This window comes from Pieris napi, chromosome 4 (genome assembly GCF_905475465.1).
Source record: "Pieris napi chromosome 4, ilPieNapi1.2, whole genome shotgun sequence".
In the NCBI taxonomy this organism is placed as follows: domain Eukaryota; kingdom Metazoa; phylum Arthropoda; class Insecta; order Lepidoptera; family Pieridae; genus Pieris; species Pieris napi.
Window position 1 is genome coordinate 8,747,477 of NC_062237.1, and position 25,343 is coordinate 8,772,819.

Sequence of the window (25,343 nt, forward strand, 5' to 3'; positions counted from 1 at the left end):
AACACGAATGACACTTCGCTTTCACTTTCACTTGTTACATCCTTGTTTGTTGAAATGTTTTGCGACCTTTCATCCACATTGGTTTCGCGTTGAGCTGCTGCTAATAGTCTGATTCGTTTACAATTACAACATATATTTATTTAGTTAAACCAATTCTTAAATATTGAGTGAGTATTGAACAATTATTTTTATGTGAATTTTAAGGTTTTGGACAATGTATAAGAAGAACAAGAAAGTTAGTATTGATTTAAATTCCTAGCCAAATTTTTGCTCTAGATTACGCTAGGAAATAATTTAAATTAGTGAAATTAGTTAAACAAACATAACATATACGACGACGACCCTCCCTACGGCTTAAATGAGCAGTGATAAATATTACTTTAACTTTAAGTATTCCCCTGAGCCAGAGGCTGTACTACATACGTATATGACAATAATATAATAGCTGATCTTACAAAAAACCCACAACTCAATTAAAAAGCTTCGAACCGAACGTTAATTTTGCAACGAAGCTCAAGAGAATCGTCCGATAGCGTCAAATCCTGTCGGGATAATTTAATTAATCGACGGCACAACACTGATTCTCTTCAGATATCCATTTACCGGCATTACTGTGCAACTCGATTAAGTTTAATATTAATATTGGGAGCGAAACGCCCTGTAGTTATTGCTTTCAATTACGTACGTAATTATGGCAAATTGAATTAATGAGATTGTAATGGAAACGTACGAGTTACGTTTTAAACGAGCGATAATTAGAATAAATTACTACTAGTATTAATAAAAATACGATTATCGCTCATCAACTATTACATTGTTCACAACTGTATCGTTAATATGGATTGAAATTCTCAAAGAACTTTAAGCCACGCTGTTATTAGTCTCAGTTGGACTGTTTGTATTTCACACTCGTGATCATTTATCAAACGATCGAGAAGTCATTTATTTGCTCGGAGCGCTATCGAGTGGTATTATTTTAAAGTTTTCAAACTTCAAGTTTATTTTGCTCAAGTGGGTGGTGTTTGGGGGCAGCGAAGCGGCCAGACGTAATTAGATTAAGAGGTACGTGGTCGGGACCGGATTGCAAGCGCCTGCGAACAATGCTATCACTCTAAAGCTCTTGGATTTCAATGGCCGTCGACTTTGTTTGTGGTTATTCCCATTTGTACGTGCTTAAGCCGACTCTGTTTATACAACAGCAAACGTATTGAAATTATTGCCACGAGTTTTCAGACAACAATATTCATTACGTTTTATTTATAAAATCGCTCTATGCCGATTTAACAATAAATATAACATCAATGTTAATTTAAATAAAACCAATTCATTCCTCCATCCGCCGGCGGAAATAATTCTCTGTTAATTTTGGGATAATTCGGGCGAAGCTTATTAAAATTTCAACGGTTTAACCTTTCAACAATTCGATTGTAATGAAAGCGAATCTTGGCTGGACGCGTAACGTGATTTTATTACACCGGTTCAGTTCAACGCTAAAGTGAAATATAATGTACTTAATTAGGGGCACTTCGCGTCAGCTCAGATCTTGTAATTACGAAACAGAGCAGCGGCGCGTAATCAGCACCCTTTGCTACGTCGACACGCGCTAAAGCTTTCCATGTTCAACTCTAGCCGCTTTTGAAACACATTTCACAACCTGTTGACGAGTTAGTTAAGCCCCTACAGCGTGTACAGAGCCGTACAAAGCGAAACTCGCTATTAACCCTCAACTGCACGTTCGCTTAACAACTCTGACCTGCCAACTAATTTCTGTCGGGGGTACGCTCTTCAAATAGTTTAAAATAGGTACGTGACAAAAATCTAATTAGTGAAATGGTCTAAACAATTTGTAAACAGGTGCTCGGCTCTCTCGGGAGATTAATCACTCGAAGCCGCGTCCAGTAATAAGCCGAGAAGGAGTAAGGAGTAAGTAAGTTTGCAACTCGAATCGCGCAGACATTTATCCTCTACACTGTTTTCAACTTTCAAAGAGTCGGGGAGCCGTTTAATTAATTTACGCGTATCGTAAACACCGCCGTGGTAAAGTTTTAACAAGAGGAGTTTTAGAGATACTTGCCTTGTCATCTTCGCCTTCACTATCACACTGCAAAGGAGAAAAAATATTATGAGTAAGTACACAACATCGCTGAAAAATAAAAGATAACATGCATTAACAGTGATAATAAGCAGACATGCATGGCGGTTGATATAAATTAATTCTGTGCGACTAAACAAACTGCACTCTAGTACGACACAATGAAACGAGACGACTAAAGCGTTGTTCAAATACTGTAGTATTATCATGCAAATAGCTTTATTGTCAAATATCACATTAATGTTAGATAATGTATGTATCATTGTTACAAGTGAATACAACATTCATTTGTTCGTAAACATAATATCAATCTCCGTATAAATATTGAGAAGTCAATAGAAGAAAAAGACTATCGTCGAGTTGGATCGCCAAATAAGCCATACAATATTTACGAAGTGAGATCGCGCGGGGAACAAGGGATCAGAATGAGATATTACAATTTCGAATAAATACAGAACATGAAGTATTCAGGGCGGTAAGGTAATGTTATAGTACGGTGCGGTACCGCCTCGACAAATCTTGTGATTTAGCAGCGATACGCGCCGAATATCGAATAGGGACTGTGTATTTTGCGTGATCAGGGTAAATTTGCACAAGGTAATCTAAAATTATAGCTTTCGCGTTTAAATCACTCTTCTAATGGAGTTTCATAACAATACTACAATGTTTACAGATGTGTTTAAAGCCTTATTAATGTACGAACAACCCCAAGTCTCGGAAATTATTACAAGTGAAGACATAAAAGTAAATGAACGGAAAAACAAAAAGTGAAGTTGCATGCTGAGTGAGTTAAACTCGTAGTTTAAATAAAAAGCGCAGTCGAGTGTTCGAAGGTATGGCAGAGATTTGTAAACTTAAGGACAACAATGATTATACTCACGATATAGCCTTTTCCGGAACTACAGCGGCTACTGGCCTGTAGGCAGGAAAGAGAAAGCGAATATGTGAGTGGAGTGGAGTGAAAAGGGGAGGTAACGTCGATCCCATCTCTCCCTCAAATTGACATTGTGTTGTTATTTGTCGCCGATACATCCGTGATAGCAAACGTTAAACATTCAACCCCACTTTATTCTATTTTTATTCCGTTAATCTCGCGACATTGAATATTTATACCGGATCGTAAGAGTAATAAATTCTCGTGCACATTTTTAGTTTGATTTATAGCGGTATAATGATAAATTCGAGCTGAGAGATGGGTAATTGCAACTAAAGTAGATTTACGTATGAAATCATCTAAGAGACTAACAAAAAATACATCCACAACATTGAGTGAGATAAGTTAACATGCAATGCCGTATCGGACGTAAGTTTTACCGATGGTCACAAGAGATATAAGAAACTTTGTGGACATATAACACTTGCTTATTTGTATGCTATGACTGTACATCGATCGTAGGCGGTTTTTGGTACAAGTGTATGAATACGTACGTCACTAAGACGATCGCGCGAGGAGTCGGGATCGCGTGGTGCCACGGAACTGCCAGTGAGTCTTTCTGACGCTCTGCCGCTGTCATCCGACGTACCAGCGTCTTGTATCAGCGTTAAACCCTGCAGAAGATCATCTCATATCAATTGGTTACATAGCTTATATAGATGATCTCATGAATAATTCCTACAATGAATAATAAACGAATCACAATTTCAAATCAAACTTGTTACAGACTAATTTAAATCCTATACCGTTAACGTAGCCAAGGGCATATAAAAGGGGCACTTTATTTCACAATTCTATTACTTGAAGGGAAAAGGAAAGCTTTTATGTGGGTCTACGAAATTGAGCGGTGTACGGAAACTTGATAATACGGAAGACGCGAAAAGACAGGCCTCCGTAACATGGACTGAACGTCGGTAATAAAAAGAGTTTTCCATTTATCACATTTCGCGTCTATTTTACTGTGGGGAGACGAGAATGCGTCTCTGCTTAGCGTCGAGTGCTCGACGGAACGGATAAAAGAAAATAAAACGACTAACTCGCTGTAAATGGATAACTCTCCGACCGCCCCCGCTCACTGAACTTCCATGTTATTATTACTTAGAAGTTAGTCTCGAATTTGATTTTGTTTTTCTATCCCATCTTGTATTAACTTTTTTGTTTGGCGTTATTAATTTTTGCGCATTCATATGGAAACGTTTGTATATTTTTATAGGTAAGGGGGGTTTACATATTATGTTTTATAAAATTCACGTCTATAAATAAGCTTTGAATTGAAATGTTATTTAGGTGAATGGAAATTTAATTGTAATTTAATTATGAATGTAATAATTACAAAACGAATGTATTTGTGGCTGTGTTAAACACATTAAGGAGAAACTCTTATTAAAGTATGTAAATTATCCAATTTTTTATTGTAAAATTATACAAATGTTTTTGAAACATATTAAGATGTATATAAAAGAAAAATTCAAGTAAATGACACATAATATATTTATAAACACGACGGCAAAGTCATTATCATTATTCGCTCCCAGTTAGCTTCATAATAAATGATGCCAAAAGGGAGTGGTCCCGTCCCATAATTCGTTTCGTGAAATTTTTTTGGCACGGGATTTTCCGGATTTTACTCTCCACTCGAAAATATTATCACAGCTATTACGAGGAAACTGAGCTCTCTTTAACGACAGAGACGCCGAACATAATAAGAATGAAATACGTTGTCTACACATTAAAAAGGTCGATTACACCTCCGAATGACGATTCAACGGCATAAATAAAAAGTTAAAGTCCTTAAAGGGAAACAAGCAGAATTGCGTCTATGGTACTATTTGCAAAGTTTAAAGAAAAAATCAAGCAGAGCGTCCAGATAAACTTGGTATATATAGGCGCTTGACGGAGATACGCCTATGGAAGATTATAAATAAAGCATATTGTCTAAATACGGGGTCGATTACGCCCCAATTCTAATAAACGGGATACGACCCTTTACGGATAAGTCGCACACATTTAACCCGTGCGTACAAGACCCCTTAATCCGGTACAACACCGCGTTTTAACGCCGGATGTTAACCGCATAATTGCTTTCGCTCATTACAGCTATACAATTGTTTAACTGATTTAACGTTATTTAAAAACGACGCGTAAGGTTAAATTAGCATGAAGTGAAACGGATGCGATATATAGGAGCGTTAAGAGGGCCGTTTTGATGGTTATTTTAATTGAAAACACTTGGGTTAAAAGAAGTAATGTTAATCAACAGTAAGGGTCTGTTTCACAATGTATGGATAAAGTACCAAATAGCTATGCAACACAAATTATTTGGAAGATAAATTGTGCTATTTGACAATCATCGGACTCATAACTTATGATGGACTTAATGTGACGAATAGTCTGACAGTCGTGAAACGCAACAATAGTGTTTATCCTACCAATAAGTAATAAATATCTAATTTGGAACTTATTTAGAACTTATCCGTACATTGTGAAACAGACCCTAAATGTATCAAATATGAAAATTACAGCAATCTATGTCAAAAACCATGATGTCAATAACAAAGCCATACAAAGCTCTACGTACAAAAATTAAAAAGTTAAATAATTAGTAAGGTCACAATTTCATATCATTTTCCACGAATGTCAGAACAGCCACCACAACGTGCCAGCGGTGTACTGCATGTAGGTCGTACGAGGTCGGTTTGGGCGTAGGGTGGTTGGGACACGACCGCTAATTGAAACAACGACTGCCGGACATTACTTATTCATGAGAAATCCATACGAACGTGATCCACGCGATAAATCATTCAATTTAAGTTTTCGTAGACACTGGTTTCTGATTTCAATCACGATTATATAATAACTTGTCTATGGACACCTTATTAATAATGCATTGTCGTCTGGCTGTGCGCTTGTTAATTCAAATGCATAATAATTAAATAATAAAAAACCTCGCATTTTTATTGAATGAGAATGAAATCCTTTGACATATGCTGTTTCGAGTAGTCTTAATATTTTTTAAGCCATAACTAATAAACTAAAAAATAATTATAAGTTACGTCTATCAAAGGCTTTTAAAAGTTAAGGTTAATCAAAAAGTAAACGTTAATTCAGGTTTATTAGTGTCATAATTGTGAGCTATATGAATTTTGTGTGCCCTTTTTTCAATTTAATACAAAATCACATCTCGTTTTACAATGTAATGTTTCCCAACTAATATCAAAGTTATTGAAGATAGTTCAAAACTTTTATGTGCAGCGAATCTGCGACTGCCGGTGCGACTGGCATATTTAAATAAAGATTTACTGGAGTTCAAAGCTTTTACATATTTTATAGCGTATTTATTCTTAACAATATTTAAACATTTAATGTATTTCAATACATGGAAATAAAAGTTCGCTGAGTCAACCCATAGTAATTTTAATTAAGGCTAAAAATTAACATGGTTTAAAGTTTCTGCCAATTTAATAAAACTATATGTATTACAAAATATTTTTTTAACAGAGACAGCCGTATACAAAATAAACCTATTAAGCAATATTTCAATTTTCAGTTTAAGTGCCTACAATCAGCTAATGTTATAGGATAAAATAGTGATACTTTCAGCGTTATGGATCTTTTAAATCTACAAGCGCAAGTTATCTTACATTATATTTGTACGATGCATTGCAATCTGCATAGTAATGCAGTCAAATAACGTCGGCGTTGCGTTACCGAGACCTAATTCTGGTACAAACATTGGATATTGACTTTCACTCTACTAATTTTACATAGTTTTAAAGCGGTAAAACCAAAATTATTCTTTAGTAACTCCTAAACTGTTCTACAACCTACTTAATTTTAAGGTAAAGTCAATCGAGTAGGAAATCGACATTTAAAGGCAATAGGAGGGCTAAGACTAAGAAGGACTAAGGAGAAGTAGATAAAAAACAATATAAATATGACACACATTCAGCCCGCTTTACGTTACGTAGTATAGTACTATTTCAATCAAAATAAAGGCGAGTATTAAACACTAGAATCCTGCGGCACTGAGGTGGCAAGGCGCGGTTCGTTAAGTGGCGTTGCATAATTTATTTATGTCTCGGCACGTTACTCCCATGTTGGGAGTTGACGATACCCTAATTACTGCACAGTGGCAGACGGAAGCTATCTTCAGTTACTTAATTTAAACAACATTTGAGCTAGGTAATTAATTGTGCGGCGAGGTTATCTGATGTTAGGGTTCTATAAAAAGTAATTGCTATTTTTTGTTTTAACTTTACTCCCATTAATGTATGATCTCAATATGAACTGTTATAATTTTTTATTGAGAACAGAATAAGTTATATTTGGTAATTTAACGTAAGAGATGAACGCGAGCAAAGTCTTTTATAATATAAATGGGCGTTTATTATTTATTAAATACAGTGTGGTATTAAATGAGTGTACGTTTTGATAAGTTAAGATAAAATAAAGATAAAATATTCCTATAGATTTCGAGAAATTCAAGATAATTACTGGAATTTCGACTGTTTATCAGCTGTATTTAATTTTTTAACTATAATACTTTTTACCTAAATAGATAAGCTTTCAAATTTAAGGGATAACGAAGTAATGAGGACGCTATTTAATTTATTGTTACTAAATTAAAACATTATTAAATTAGAGTGCAATCATAGTCAAAATGCTTTCAGAATGATAAATTGACGTAATTTTATACACTATATACGGTTTTAGGTCATGTATTTTGCAGCCGATTTGTAAGTGCTGATATTCAGGGGCGCAGGATCAATTGGCTGCAACGTTGACGTGACAGCGTCGGAGCCGGCAAATGGAATTTTGCGACAGACCGAGCTCAGATTAATATTACACCGAGCCAACCCGTGCTAATGGAACTGCGATTGAATTAGCATTTCCACTGCATTGTGGCGATTACGCTCACTAATTCTGTATTTTATTGCCACATTTATGTTGACGATTTATTTAAACTATTCATGAACTTGTGAATAATCGAATATCTATTAAAACATGAGATGGAACGTATTCATTTTAAAGATTCGATTCATAGTAGTACAATGTCTTAACTGTACATATTTGATTTCATAACGTAATCCAATCAGACATTAAAAATACAACTCTTCCGGTTGAGACATCGGGCGTGGTTTCTGATATGTTAATGAATGTTGAAACTTTTTGTTACAACTATACAATATATTGCAATCAAGTCAATTCAGATGTTAGTAAAATTCATTCTTGAAATCAATAACACAAGCAAAGGCGAAACCAATTCAATAATAACAACTATAAAATACATAGGCACTACACCTTGAGATATTTATATGCAACGATAAAAATTCACAAATCCCCACTTAAGAAACACTTGATACATTACGCACATAAGACAATTCAATACGATAAAAATAAAAGCAATTCATCATCTCTGAAACTTATCACTCACTGAAAACCTTAAATACATATAATATCGTAAAAGAGTACTTCCTATGTCTACGTATCTACAAATCTTGTCAGAAATAACCAGATAATTTAATTCAGAATATATTTATTATCTGTTCTACAAGATTTTCACTAAGGCCGGCATGAAATACAATTTTATATAAATATGGTTTTGTTACCAACGTTTTGCAACGCGGAAACATTAAGTGAGGTAATAGGTCCCTTCGTTGGTACATCAAGTAATTATATAACGGTCCACGGCTTAGCATAAGCTAGAAGTTTAATTCTACTACCACTTAGTTAAATTTACTTTGAAATTGCGGTTTTAATATTTATTTATGTTCAAAGTTAATTAACCGAATTCCGACGTTTGCGGATGCAAAAACAAATCATTTTAATTAAGACCCTATGTGTTATACAATCGCTAAGTAGTGAAAGGGAAGTTACGTTAACCAATACTCAATATGCGTTATGATGTTAAAATCACTGACAATAAACATTCTAAAGCCAATTATTAGCCATATATATAGCATCCATTATAGCAAACCATGCCTATATGGTTGTAATGTGCTTTTTATCAAGGTTGTTGCATTTTACTTAAATGTTAATAGAAGAAAGTAAATTATTCATAAACTTTGGTTAGTAAACACTAATCAATAAAGCATATCAAGATAACACTTGCATAATATTTTATATATTCGAAGAACATATCTTACAAGAGATGATAAGACAAAAGAACACTGTATAATAGTTGTAAGACGATTTTCACGTAAGGTCTCATCGTTATCCCCCTAGGAGAAAAGGCTATACTTCGGCTAAGTATCGAGTAAGTAATATATTAAGTATATTTTTATTAATATAAAAAAGGTTGAACGGTTTACTATGTAAATAAATGTTAAACAGTTTGTCTATCTAAATGTATTAACGTTTTTAAGGAAGTAATGTCTGATCGAACACGATAAAAACGATTAATGGCTCCCAGGTGAATCGACTTATAGGTCACCTGTGGATATTTATCACAAGTGCGTTTTAATGCTATTACTCGGCTGATATGGCAATATCATTTATTAATGGTTTCGTCTGAACCCCGCAGACTGCACATATCAGCTGTTGGCGCGATTCTTTATCCGATAAGGAACGTATACGACATAAGCATGCAATATCACTGCGAGAGCTGAATAAAAACGTTCGTTGGCGGCGGCCGTGGCCACTCGCCAGTTCTCCGTGACAACACAATAAGGATCGAGCCGTCGAAAGCAATCAACTTGTGTTCACTTCACCGCAACCAATTTCGTCCGGAAGTTCAATTCAATTTGTACTTTATATTGTTATTTGTGAGTGAAGTTTTCCGAAATCCGAAGAACGTCCCTCTTAATCACGTCCCTCTTAAGATCGTTAATCGAGAACATAAAATACGACTACTATTTTATAGTTAACAATTATTACAAACAAACGGCGCCGTAATGTACGTGTAAAACCAATTAAAGTCAGAAGTTGGCTGTCTGGTACGTGTTTGAAATTTTACTGCCTCGTCTCGAAGACGGGAGCGTAACTTAATGATCATGTAGTGTACCGGGAGACTATATTCCGTTTGACGATAAATTAAATTTGCGAAGCGCTATTAGCCGACACCCCAAGTTCCAACTGCCAACCTCGCTTGTAAAATACAAGTATTGTACTGAACTATAAAATAATGTATCATTGTGAACTGAACTGTCTAATCTTAATAAAACAAAGAATTTAAAACGCTGTTCGCGCACAGTTTATTTGATGTTTACACTATAAATCGCCGAGAAGGAATTCAGAAGCCAAGCCAAAGAGTCGATATAATATATTCTTTCCTCGAAAGAGCAAGATTTTCCGCTTTATTCGCGCATAGGGCAGGCAAATTGGATGGGATTGCGACATATCTCGGCTAGTGGCGAACCGTCGAAAGGCAAGTGTTCGCATGCCGGCGTGGACTTCTTGCCAACGGTAGAAACGTGAATCTATTTGGAGCTTATGTGCAAGAATACTTACGAGACGAAATTCGTGCAAGTAGTGGGTATTAGCGAAAACGTTATTCCTTTCATATAACGCGATATTTAACGCAAATTTTCTGATATAGTTTAGTAGTATTATTACGAGCAAACGATAAGACGTTACAGAGATGGTATTCTCAGTTATGAATAATGTATTAAGAGCTTTACTTATAACCGTTTGAGTATTTTTCTAAGGGTTATACAAGAAGCTTTAAGCATTATGTTAATGTTGATTTTATGTTTTCTCATAAATGCTTACAATATATTCATGGCATTTAGTAAACTGCCTATACATAATTCTATTGCTCATAAACTAGTGTCATCGCTCAATAAAACTAGTATAAATTCATATGAATACTGTTTGTGTACTGAATATTTTATTGCGAAACAGTTGTAGCATTCACTGAAGTTGTGATCATGAGTAATAATCGGTCAATTTATATAGGAACAGAACACAATGGTTGTGCGGACAGTGGGTGGGTAATATCAGTGGGTTTTCAGACGTTTTATTTTAATATCGTGTCGAATGCCGTCCACATTTCGCCCATTCCATCCAGTCTTTATCCAGTGCAATATTCAAGCGCATTGTGATTCACAGCCTTCCGTCTTGCTACTCTCACTACAATCAACTATTCACACAAAAGCTTTTCAATTTTATTTCCAGCGTTTATTTATCATCAAATGTATTTACAGTTTTTGCTGAGATTGCTTTTTAATTTTATATCCATTGAGACGATCATTTACGAAATACGTTTTGTAATATTGTTTATTTTATTTCAATATAGTATTTTGAACATGTATGAAGAGTATTATGTGTGATGGGTTTCAAGTGCATATCATCGTGCTGTTTAAATAAGCAAAAGGGATATTTAAAGCCGTTGTTGTCTTGAAAACATTAAGACATCAAATAGACATTGTAGGGTTGTTTGGCGAGTGTTCAATTGCGGCAAATGGCTTAGTAAACGATAAAAGATAAACAACTGGCGATAGTAACACGGCCGTTTAGCGAGATGAACCGAAGTGCGATGACAAGTCTTTTTATTTTATGAGTTTTTGCGAGAATGCCCGGAAGCGCAGCCATACAGATTTAGAATCGCTGCATTTAGACGTGAGCTTACTGAATAATATGTGAACAACTGCGTGCCTTTAAAGCAAATGTGAGAGTTAACGAGGTAAGGTTTTAGGAATACAGTAGAATAATAATTGAATAAACTGAATTGAAAACGCCTTGAATACTAATTAATATGACTGAATTTACGTCATACTTGCGTTATCACTTTGATATAATGAGATGTTAAATGCAAAAATATTTAATGTTTATGTTACCTTCTACGAAAAACATATATAAAAACAGTTTTAGACTATTTATTTGATTTTCTATTTATATAATTTGCCTCATATCGGGATAACTAAGAGTGGTATTCAATTATAAAATATGATAAACGGGAATCATTTTTGTATCTTAAATTTTTGATTATATTTGAACGTTGAAAGTCTCATTAAAAATAATATATCAATTCTTATTGGTCAAAAAAGTTTTACATATCATTTTGCTAACTTTGTGTAGGTTAGTTATTGGTATTTTTTATCTAAATTTTATTGTAAATGGTAAGGAATGTAAGTGGCACTATTATTAAAGGTGAAAAGTCAATAAGTACGTTTACAAATACCATTAGGCACAGATAATTGAATAACACCTACACGCATTAGTCGCTATTTGTCTAGCGATTGTGTTCAAGGTACCTTATTATAGTAATGGGAACATAATGTGTCATTGTAACAAGGTAGACGTACAGCTTTAAAAGATATAGGTCCGATTTATTAGCATTCTCTATCATCCAAACCAATTTTGATAAATTAGTATGAAAGGATGCTTTATCTCTCTCTAATAGAATATTCAATTTCATAGAGCTATTCGTCTTTCTTATAGAAAATTGCGCGTAAACCAATTAAAACGGAATTGAAATACTTTAAATATAATTTATTTAGCTACTTAATATATAGTTTCGTACCACGTGACACACAAGTATATTGACTGTTGTGTTAATTTATACATTTTGAAAATTGAAAATGATTGATTAACTATTTATCAAACGAAATTTGTTTTTATCAATACAGATAAATTACTTGATAGCGAGTATATATAGTATTTTATCTGTAAAAATAACAATGTAAATTTAAGAAACTGTTATAAATGATAGTTTTTATGTTTCACAAGCGTTCTATTTGAGCCAGAAAACTTGATCGTTGAAGAAAATTTGCGGTCACCGGCGCGGTCGCTTGCAATTGTGTTTAATTGGCGCAACCGGCACTTATTTACAGTTGTTCCGCTCATATTAAACTTCTAATACTTATACGACTACGCTATAAACAAGCTAAAGCGTGATTCGACTTATTCTGTTCTTAGATGTCTCTTAACAGGTACTTTCTATGTTTTCAATGTTGTTTTATCCGATATTGCATATTATGGGAAATTTTTAGTATTTCTGTGTAATGTGTATAATGTATATCATGCTACTACAAAATCAGGCCCGCATTTTCTTTCTTCATTTTTGACGAACGCTTAATTGTGTATAATCTATTAGTGACTGCAGTGCATCAACCAAGAGCGCGGTGTATGTAAATGCAGACTACCAATACTAATACGGCTCAAGCTTTCGTGTCAATGAATACAAACAGGCTAACATAACACACAGAACTTACGTTAGAGTTGACATTGTTAGTCGGGTGGTTGCGGGTTGCGTCTCCGGCGAGTGCAGCCAGCGGCAGGCGAGGTTTGGTTGACAGCGCATTCGTGCGCGGCGAGGAAGCACATTTTACTGCAGCCTGTGAACGAAACAAATGTTGAGGACGTCTTGCTTTATACCTTTTTATAAAGTTTAATGTTTAGCTGTTTTTATTGACTTATTCTTAGCATCGTCAGAGCTTGTTGTTTTAGTTATGCTTTGGCGGTCACCTTGTTAATCTATATTACAAATATTGTTTTGGAATAAACTGGTCAAGTTTTACGTACCATTCATTAGATATATACGGTATTTACATAGAAGATACAAAGTTGTCTAACATATCAAAAATATGTTTTATCAAGCAGAGGAAGGCGTAGCTGGTAAAAGCTAATTTAAGTAAGAACAATTTCAAAAGGAATCCATTAAAGGAATTAATTTAAAATGTCAACCACTCTCGAGAATATTTATTGCTGCTATCAATAGTAGGTAATTGGTTCTAACTAGATACGATATCAATTTATCAAGTTAAATAATTAATAATATTGTCAACGATGTTATAGTGAAGTAATAACGTAGTTTTTGACCACAAGGTGAAATAAAAAAGAGGCGGATTAAATATCTTTTAATACTTAGATAAAAGTTTTTATGTGTAGAAGCTTAGTCATTTTTTACAAGAAAAAATATAATGTTATTAAGTTCTAAGACGTATTAGTATTACTTTATAACACCTACATGGTAGGTACTAGCTTCAGTGTTATTCAATTTTTTTTGAAGTTATGTATCCTTTTAAACAAGTTGTGTTTTATTTATTATTGTTTTGTTAAACTATTTGCTTTATAAAATGAATTATTTCTTAAAGTAGTTTAGTTAACTGAAGTCATTTCGTAGCGGAGGTTACAGGCTATTTTAAAACACTATCAATATACGACTCCATTAATTGGTTTTATGGACTACATATTGAAAGACGTATAAATGTCATTATTATCCAAGATGAAAATAAATTTAAAGCAGATGGCTGAGGCTATTAATTCCACATAAGTAGTTTGATAATAAATATACTAAGCGGATTCTATGCGATTAGTTTTATTGACATAACACGTAAGCCACACAATATATCAACTATCATAACTGCTTGTATAATGTATATGTCACTTTTACCGAAATAATGTATGATTCATATATAACCGTACGCATTTACTCTATACCTAATTACAATTATTGTTAATAAAACGGTAGTGACCAAAATGTTCCTTTCTTTAAATCGACCCAGAATTGTTGTGACATATCTAAGTGACAACTTTAGTATGTGAATGTATTGCGACTTAGAAAAGAGTAGGTTAAGCCCTCAGGCAAAATATCTTTTTAAAAACGAAATACAATCATATTCAGAAGTAGTTATTTATATCTGTTATGCGTATTTCGCTGTGAATTTGATATAAGTGGCAATAAAATAAATAAATCACGGAAAACATTCATGTTTGCAACATCAATTTATTCGGAGCATGAAATAATATTACGATAGAGGCATCTGGATTTAAGATGTCGTTCCCACGGAGTTAGAGCCGCCGGCGGAAAAATAACTCGACCGTTTTCTACGAAACTGTGATAACCTTTTTATTAGACTGAAATGAATTGTATAAAATCTTTTGTCAAATAAAGATCTCGGTGGAATTTTCAAACATTCTTTTGTAATATCCGTACAACAAATTGTTCGGATTACCATTTAAGAAGCAAAAGTAATTTTGTGTTTGAATCAAGACGTTTTTGTTACATATTCATGGTTGAGATTTAAGATAACATTGTAATAAATATTTCCGCGATAAGCATTTATTTAGATTATTATAAAACTTATCATTTATCATTGTTTTAAGGAAAAAAGAAAATCTAAATATTTATAATAAGTGACACGGACACATTTCAGTGTATTTATCACTGACCATCTGTCTTAAATATATCGTCCAAGTGTGTTTCAATCACACTCCACTTAACCAAACTAGGAAAAAGTTATTATCCGGCAATCAGAACCCATAACCGGGAAATACGCACTATACGATACAAATAAAGCAACGCGGCGGTAATTTATCGGTATTCTAATTTTCCTATATCAAGAATAAATTTTCGCAACAAAATAACTGTAAATGGAAAACATATTACGATAAGAAAATCTTTGCGTTAGCCGTAAAGAGAAATTAAATGTAAATGTGAATATATAACCGTCAATTATCGGGCGTAGAGAGAAGATAAAACGACAGATAATGTGTGTCATTAACTTTTAGAACAGCACTTAAGCACAAGGTGGTAATAGTGTAAACAGACGTAAATCAATATCGTCATACTTTAGGATTTGATTGAATAATTGATGTATGGGACTGAAACCTAATGAGTACAAGTTTCAGAAGTAGTATTTTACAGTAAAGATTTGGCATTAGCTCTTTAAGAAGATGGAATAGAAATTGAATTAACTACAGTAAGTAAAACAGATATTAAATATTAACCCCCTAATGACATTATTTTACTAGCTTTTTAAATCTGTAATACTGTACGATACAATTATAATAATATTCATTTAAATATATATTTTTTTAGTATTCATTTGAAAAAACAAGTAAAGACGACTACGGTCACCTTACTGTACGCAAGGTTAATGGAACAGTTGTATTATTTACGCTTTTATATACGGCTGCAAATAAATTCGTAAGATTGCTTTATATAAAAGTGGTGAAGCCAAATTATAAGACTTAATATAAGAATTAAAAGAGGTTGAGAGATGTTTAATTACTTATATGGAAAGCGTAAAAAAGCTGTAATAAGTAAATAAAATATTACAAGAAAACAAAATATTAAAATGTATTACGGACAAAAATCATTAGCGCACTTTATTGCACGAGAAAATACAGCGATACCATAATCTCAATCAAAATCTAATCTGAACGGTGCGACTAAGGGTGAGATCTATAGAGCGCACTTAGACTTTGCTCAGACTTAACTATAACCATTCTTTACTTTTTTAAAGGATAATAAAGAAGGTATTGCATGAAATGAAACATCAATTTCTGTCTTAGCTTGAGCTTAGCTTAATCTCACCGTTAAAATGTCTATAAATATACTAAATCATAGTTTAACCTTAGTGTTTTTCGTAAGTAAAGTCTGAGCAAAGTCCAAGTGCGCACTATAGATCTCACCCTAAGAACCAGCGTAAATTGTATAGCGTTAGTAAGTCGATCCACCTTTAAACGTGAGAAAGTCGTTGCATATAAAATAACATATCCCGGCATCGTTAACTTAAGTAATCACCTGTCAAATTCTGCCGCGATCACACCTCACACCGATCGTATTGTAATTACTTTACCGACAATGAATTAATCACCAAATACGACAGCACTGATATTATAATGCTTTCTTAAAATTTATTTAACTATTTATAAGTCCGCAATTAACATAAATTACATTAAAGTTACGTTATTTAAATACGCATCTAATTAATTCGTAGATAATATACTTATAATTATTTTAAATGTATTTTTTTTTGTTACAATGTATTTATAATTGTTAGCTTTTTTCTTCGTCATAAATACTAAGAATAATTAAAACAATATGCAAATTTGCCGTATAATTAATGTTTCAACTGTGCAAGCACAAAAAATATAATTAATATTGCTTTGCTATTTTTGCAATCAAATAATGTTTATATTCCTCTGCAATAACACAAAAATAAAATTTATAACATCACATTTATTTTTAAATTAAGAGCCTTGCATGCAAGGTTTTAGGCAAATTTGCACCGATGTAGGCCATTGCTGCACAAAATGCATTTAATTTTTAATCTTGCGGTGGCGGAGGCTGGGCTAAGCGTGAACTTAATTTGCCGGAGCGCTTTAATTAACGGCGACACGGCAGATCATTAATTAAGTCATCAGACAAGCGGGTGTGAGCGCCGAGCGGATTAGGTGCTACGGTAATCAACGATTATGGAGCTCCATCGAGTATAATATAATTATCTCGTTCAACAACATAAGCTTGACAAATTTCTAAGTTGACTGCAATTTAGATGTAACAATTTAACTTAAGGCATTCACAACAGATTTATTTGCGGTGAGAGCTTAACAAGGCACAGTACACATGAGCCATATATAGCTGTCTAATTATAGGACTAGAAGACATATTTATTCAGAACCAATTGTGCGGAGATCCACTTCATTAACCTCGTTATTATTTAATAAAATATAAGGATAAATAGCTCAAATAAGATAGGGCGACAGACCACTACACAATAGATAAACCACTAAACAATAGATAAAAAAAAACTCTCTTGGATCAATTTTAATAACAGTGACTGTTTTAAAGCTTTTTCATAAGTTAAGGTAAACATTTTCTATTTCCAAGAGCTTTGGAGTCTGTTTAAGAATATCCGAACAGGCTATATTACATGTATTACTTTAATAAATAGTCCAATAATTAAATACGATACTTTAAACTTAAGAGACCGTCAATTATTACCGAGGAAGGGTGATCCCGAGCGACTGCCGTGGACGCCCAAAGTTATTAAATTCGACTATTTATCGATAGCCTGTCGAGCGGTCCTAATTTAAGATGGATAAATCATTCATCACGAGAAAACATTTACGAAAGTAAATAGCTAAGGGAAAATTGGTATTTGTTGAACACAAATAAAAGCTACATTATATTTCTTCTACGTAGTGAATGTCCTGTGTATCTGGTCATATTAAAAGAAGGTCATAATATGTTTGGTTAAACCTTAACACTATAACACAAAAAGCTTTGGATCAAAAGAAAAAATTTAAACCTTAAAGGCATAAATAAAAAGTATAATACTCTATTCAATATCCATTATGATCACTAAACACGGTAACAGCAAAAAGCGTTAAAAAACGAAAGCAATTGTGAAGAATCTTTAGAAAGAGTAAAAAAAACATCCATTCATTTTTGTTAACAAGATTGTTTAGATATCGGGTTCTGTTTGTTATAATAGCGAACTGCTACCGACTTTGCCCGTAAGAGACTTTTTAATCTTATTAATCGAATGCTATTCTACCTACTAGTTTATGTATATATTCTATTCGGTTTTACCTTACTTTCCAGGCGTTGATGTTTTCATATTTAGTATTGTATATATTTTCGAGGTACATATTAGGTTATCAAAACCTAAATTAACCATAATAACATTGTAATGAAATAAACCCCGTTGTAAAGTTTACGCATACTGACTTTAAATATAGTCATGTAAACATTCAGTGCTGTTACTTGTAAGCTATCGGCACGAGGAAACAATTATGGGAGGGATGTTATCGAAATATTTTGTAAACTAGTGTTATTGTCGCGTGTCGACGGGTGTTTATTTCTAAATGGGTACCGCCTCCGAGCCTCCCTATTTGATAGGAACCCTTGTAAAAGCGTAATTAATATCGTCTTCAAGTTGTAATTTTAAAACTTTAAATATTTACTGAAGTAAAATGTGATTGTGTGTACTAAAAAAGGCGGCGAATAAGCTAGTGTCATTTGCAGTTATAGCAAATACCGTTTTTTATGTTTTAAAACTGTGTTACCTAACTTAGAAAACTACTGGAGAAAAACAATCTGTGTAACCATTAACTTATTATCCAAATAATTTATTAAATGGTATTCGTTTACATCTGAAGAATAATTTTATGAAATTGTTTTCAATCCACGAGAGATAAATAGTAATAGTCCAATATTGTCCAGATTTCCATTAATTTCCGGGTCATCAATCAACCGAAATATGTTGGAGTTGTCAACATTCAAAAGGGCACGAAACGACCGCTCGGGCACGTCACAAACGCAATTCAACTAACTCGATTGTAAACATTGACTTTGCTTTGACGTTTTGTGCGATAATAGGGCGATGTATTACAAATGTTTGTATAATGTCGCGTAATAAACGCAAATATGTGCTAATATCCACTTCACGGCATCTGTTATAATCAATGATTACATATGTACAAGTACAACTAAATAGAATAATCTGATTAATTGGTGTGGTCACGTTTTATTTTTTAGCACATTTTTTATGTACAGACAAATTTGGAATTACATAAACAGTAAATACAAGACCTATTATTCCTGTAAAATGTTTAAGCAGCAATTATCTATTCAAATAAACATCCCTACCCCACCGTTATTTTTAGTAGGGACTGATAACGTAAAAAAGTTCTGTTTGTTATACGCTCTATCGAGCTGTTATAATTGAAATTCAAGCCAACATTTACACGAGACTAATCATAAACTCTATTGTTTATACTCGCGGGCTGGAGTTACGACAAGTTTAACTCATATTTTACAGAGTTAATTTAATTTAGAAGCTTGTGCCACCGCATTAACGTTTATGTTAGCAATAATGTTTCCAACAAACAGTTTCTAAATAAGAAATGAGTTAACGATAAGCCACTCACACTACAATGTATCGTAAAGCATGTTAATAGCTGTGGAATAACGTATGCAAATAACTGGTGTTTTACTAAAGTTCTGCTTCAACATCAAATTAAAAAATATTGTTAAACTCAGGCAAAAATGGCAAGCATTATTACGTATCATAATTAATATAACCCTGAAGTTGTTTTATATGAGATTTTCGCACTGGATGGTTAAAATGTCAATAGAAAGTTATGTTAGTAAATATTGATTTCGGCTTCGCGATATATATATATATATATGTAATAAAATTGAGACGTATATATTATCTTTAAACGCCAAAAGGTAAGCAAGGTTTTTATTACAAGTGTACTTTTGTGATCTATTCCGTCATCTCAAGTCTAGTCAAGTGGATGCCGTTCGATCGCTCTTGCCGAGTCTCGCCGCGATTTGCATGATAAAGAGCGCTAACTTCCAATAGCTGTACGCGACACTAAGGACGCCGCTTTTCATGCCTTTCACAAGCCAATGAATAACTTGCCTACCTTATACTGAAGGCATAAATTTTATTAAATCCAAGCAAACATTTGAGCGTGGAAATCAAATCATTTTATTTAATTTACCGTTACTTAAGTGAATTTAATCCAAATAAACATAGTTGTATACGATATAGACGGTCTCTCTGAAGAGAAAAAAAGATTAAAATGTACGTTTGTAACATTCTGGTTAATAACAACCATCTTGGTCACGAAAACTATTAAGTTTTTATAGTTCTTTTCGAAATTAGAGGCACATTGTATATCGGTTACCGCGTTTAATTACGCGTAGAATGAGCGATTAGCCGTTTTCATTCTCTAATACAATAGCCTTGTTTAGGTTTACTGTACGTCATAAATATTTTAACTCCCGCTTTCATAGCCAATTTGCCTTTTAAAGAGAAAGTATTTTCAATAGAAAGTACCTGCTTTAATTTTTGCTCAGTTAAAATTATGCGGTAATATTGTTTTGTATGACAAATCTGAGGACAGCATTAAACTCTAGTATTATTATGGAAAAATGCAGTTCTTAGAGAACTGAGGAAGGACTTCAATTTACCTAGATACAATGAAAGAGATAGAAATGTACCACAGCATGTCTCATTACATATAGGGTTATGGTGATTCACTCATTATAAACACTTTTAAAACAACCATTTTTAAATAAGGTTAACCATGTAACCTTTATATATCAATGAACAAAAAGCCAAATGATATAATAAATCTGGCAATGAAATAGGAAGAAGGGAAAATATGCATACTATCCAGATATTGTATGACAAAATGAAAGCGCAATAAGTAGGTAACATAAATGGCAATTATATGTATATTAGGTAATCAGTTAAATATATAATGAAAATATTATTCAAGTTGCTTTAAGCAAAATTACTAAATTGTGTACATAAGCAAAGTTCCAGCCATATTAAACACAAATAAGTGTACCAAAAATGTTTAATAAAACTTGTAGGTAACAAAAATAAATCTGTACACATGCTCGAGACTGGAGTATTTGCATAGTTATTGCTCAAGAGAACACTCAACAATTTAAAGTAAGTACGGGCAAACAAAACTTTCCCCTACAAGCTTAGGACAAAGCAATTTTTCTGCAATATTCACATACCTATATGAGGGATTTGTTTATTTGCCTGTTATAAGTACATTTATGAGCACTAGTCTTTATGTGTCTATGGGTAGCGGAACCACTTACCATCAAGTGAGTATCTTAGTTATGTGTCCTTATCCTATACAAATAAAGGAGTCACCAAAACTTAAGCAACACACATAATTAGAAATTAATTACTTATACAAAGTAAATATAAAATTGATTTTGTCTTACTAAATTAAGAGAGGCTGTTTTCTGTCAGATTAATAAATGCTTACCCAACCTAATACATACAAACACAAAACCTTTACATTAAAACAGTATTTTATTTGGTTTGTCCCTGATAACTTAAGGCGACAAAAAATCTTATTTCAGCATAAATACATTCCATTTCAAACGTCATTTAATTGAACAATAGCTAGACGGTGTGCCGTGTGGGTATTACAAAGAGGGATACTATAGGTAACAATTAACATCGAAATACTTTCAGTGTAGTTTCCAAACTCGAAGTTACGTAGTTAATAGTTTTGTTGACAATCGAGTTTCGAGTTAACTGAAGCACTAACGGGTAATAAAAACGGAAGAAACTTTTTCAAAGTATTTATGTCAAAAACAATGAATAGGAAGTTTGTCAAGACAAATTTATATTCTTGACCAGCGTTTCTAGAATATAGATTTCGTTTAAGATAATTGATTTGACTTTTATAACCTTTATTTTGTAAGAACTGAAACCTGTTGTTGCGTGATATAGTTTTTAACACTTGATAACATTGTTACTTACGTAAAACAATGCGTCTATCATGTTTTTATAACAAGGTGGTCATTACTCAATTAGGTTTAATGTGTGTATTGTTTATTTTTTACTATTAAAGGAACAATTAACAAATAATGGGATAAAATAGCAATTACATTCTGTATGTGTAGCGTAGGTCGTATATCATATGAATTAGGATAAAATCCAGTCAGAATAATTCATAGCCATAATGTAAATTCGAAAAGCGGAATTTTATACATTCTATCGCTCGGTCCCAATAAATATTCAATTGGAAATATTGCAAAGTCATTTATAAGCAAAAAGCGTAGCTCAGCAAATTCGTCGGTAGTGTATTTTCACGCTAGCCAACTTCTCCGTACCAGATTCAATCTCAACCGCTTATCAGGTGGATGGGGCTTGTCAAACTTTTCAAATTAGTTTTTACCACGCTTCACTTTACATTTTAATAAGATTAGCTCGATGTTCAGTCTAAGTACAGTAAACACGCCAACTTTATGATCAGATTTTATATTTTCTTTACAAACTACGTAGTACGTACCTACTATTAACAAGTTTTAGCCCATTTTCAGACTTTATATTAAGAAAATTATGAAATAATTGAAATAGCACTATGACAATAAGTTAAATAAGTTTTAATTTGTTAAATTAAACAATTTATTTATTTTCAGGTTAACTTATATAATTATTTTAGGGTTACACAAAATGTATGAATAAGACCGAATATGTATACTCTGACAGCTAGGTTCTTTAACTTAATGGTCTACTTTTCTATGACTAGGGAGTGCAATTTATTTAAGTACAATGTCCTCAAGGCGAAACGGGAGCTGGGTTACCGTGGGAAAATCATTAGGCAAGTACTCATTGTGTTTATAGTTCGCCGCTCAGCGGGCGTCAGATGACACGGTCATGCTCGTATAACTTTACTTCAACCTCGTCGGCAATTAAAATCACGACACCGTTGCCCTACGGCGATAAACTTTAAAATGTCTGGTAAACACACCGTAAAGTGCAAACATATTATTCTTTATTTATATAAATATAAGTATTCGTAACCTTAAAATGTATGATATAAAAAATTGTACCCTAAGAAAAGTTAATAATTTATATAGTATAATAGTTTATGAAAGCCTCAATATTATTCTTCTCTTATATTTTTATTTAAATTACATACTTTGTATGGTAAATATAAATAAAAATGTTTTTCATTTTTTTAGACAATAACCCATACAAAATCTCAGCAGCCTAGATATGCTAGGTATACAATATTCTTTAGCAAAGATGTCCTTTATTTATACATGGTTTTTTCTATAATTGAAGAATATCTTTACTTCCCCGTTATGCCTTAAGACCATCATTATTACTAAATCAAATTATATGCACCTTAACAACCATTTAATGCAATAAATTTTGTTAATATGTAGTCATTATTTCAGGATTAATCATGCTATTGCTTAGTATGAGAATTGAAATGGGCTTTGTATCATTTTAATTTCAGAATCCAGTAAGTTAGCTAAATAAGCTTTATTATAAACTATTTTAACTTTATCTTAGATTATTAGCTTCCATTATCTGTGAGGAAACATTATTGTCCTACATTTATGTTTGGTACCCAAGCGCTAAACATAAAACAGAAAGTAAGTAAGGTTTATCAGAGAGTTTGAATGAAAGCCTCAATTGGAACTACACAAAAATGAATTACCTATGTGTGTGTAAAAATTTCTAGCAGAATTTATTTTTTATTTATATAAAATATAATAACAGGTTATTAGGAAACCCCTATACATAAGTGGTTTTAATATGTAACCACATGCATTATAGTGAACAGATGTTGGCGCAATTTCCAAACCAGTTTCTGGTAGAAAATTAAGTTGCAGCCTTTGTAAGCAGAAATTGCACAAATGTTGCACACTGCATGTGGCGAATTAAATAGGAGCAAAGGAACCTGTTTTAGAACCTATAACATTTGTGCACAAGGCTCAAACAAGCCACAAATGGTGAGCCTGTCACCATAATTTAGAAAGATAACAAACAACTTAGTTTTATTAGATCAAATGAGACCTAATTTGTATCGTCGTTCGAGAAGGAAGGATAAATGAGCGCAAACGAGCGAAAGCCAGAAGCCACTTAGACCGAATTTACACTTAGCGGGAGATCGCGGGTGCACTCACGCTTCGAGTAATACAATCGACGTCAGGTACGCAAAAATTTCTTATCCAGTACTAAATGTTGAATTGGAAAATGTCTGATAATAATGAATAAGGTTTGTCCAGGGCTCAATGTAATTTCAAAATAAGTACACTATTCTTTATTCAATAGGTCAATGCACTTCCGAGACGTCGTTCGAGGCGATTATGGAGCGACGTTTTTGTAATGGGGATACTCATAAAAAGGAACAGTATTTAGCAATGCAAAATTAATTAATTCATAACGAGCTTCGCTATAAATGTTTATCGTGCATGTATTACATAAACTGAATAATATTGACAATGGATTCACGTTATCGCTATTTCGACTACCACTATTATCAATAAGTTTAATCCGATTGTGGGATTGATTATTGTTAGTATCACCTAATTATACAGTAATAGCTTATTAATTTGTATTGGTTTATTACGGTGAGCACAAATCATAATAAACATAAACTCGACAGACAAAAGCAAAAAGGTACTTGTTTAATTTTGTTGTCAAATAAGTTTTCGTCTTAGAATATGATTCAATAGGACTTACTTCGAGATCTTCGTAGGTGCGAAATGCCATTATGGCGAAACCATCGATGATATCCTCCTCGCCCAGAGGCTCCTTGGACTTCTTTCTCCTGGCCACCGGGCGAGGAGGCTTTTCTCTCGCAGGGGACTCATCCTCGCCACTGTCCCCATCTTTAGCCTTACTCTCTCTCTGTGCTTGCATGCGCTGAGCCCGTTCCCTTCGCCTGTTTCGCTGATTGCGCTGCTTTACTTCGTTTTCCATCGTTCGCACATTATTCGAAACACCCGACCACCGTGCTTCACTACACTAAAGTCCGCACTACACTTTTATCACACATGGCTATCCTATGTTTCTAAACCAAAAACACAATACAAATCTTGCACACAGAAGACACTGGCTGTTTCCAATGGCGGACCGTACACCGTTGCCGCATTGCAAGTAAAATGGCCGCGTAGCACTCGACGGGCTGTCTTTTATCACTTTTACGTAAACGGAGGCATAATTACACTTACACTAAGATATATTACAATATATTTTAACAAAAACTTATACAATAAAACGATAAATTAGTTTTGTACATTATTCTCTATGTTCAGAATCAGTCAATAGTCAATACAATGAAAGGTGTTGCACG

The 25,343-nt window shown here is 33.4% G+C and overlaps 1 protein-coding gene across 6 annotated transcripts in view; it reads right to left on the reverse strand.

Annotated features, from left to right (window-relative positions):
* LOC125048647 (autism susceptibility gene 2 protein homolog) overlaps window positions 1-25,320 on the reverse strand; it is a 57,225-nt gene extending 31,905 nt beyond the window's left edge. For 2 of the 6 annotated variants that reach the window (XM_047647430.1, XM_047647427.1), the window contains exons 1-5: window positions 24,731-25,319; window positions 13,181-13,303; window positions 3,521-3,640; window positions 2,973-3,008; window positions 2,075-2,101 (exon numbers count right to left, since the gene is read on the reverse strand). In XM_047647430.1, the coding sequence (XP_047503386.1) occupies window positions 2,075-2,101; window positions 2,973-3,008; window positions 3,521-3,640; window positions 13,181-13,303; window positions 24,731-24,970 (546 nt within the window). In that variant the 5' untranslated portion in view covers window positions 24,971-25,319. Of the gene's footprint in view, window positions 1-2,074; window positions 2,102-2,972; window positions 3,009-3,520; window positions 3,641-13,180; window positions 13,304-24,730 lie in introns of all 6 variants that reach the window. The other 4 variants (XM_047647428.1, XM_047647429.1, XM_047647432.1 and 1 more) reach the window with 4 other exon arrangements.
* Between the last annotated feature and the right edge of the window lie 23 nt (window positions 25,321-25,343).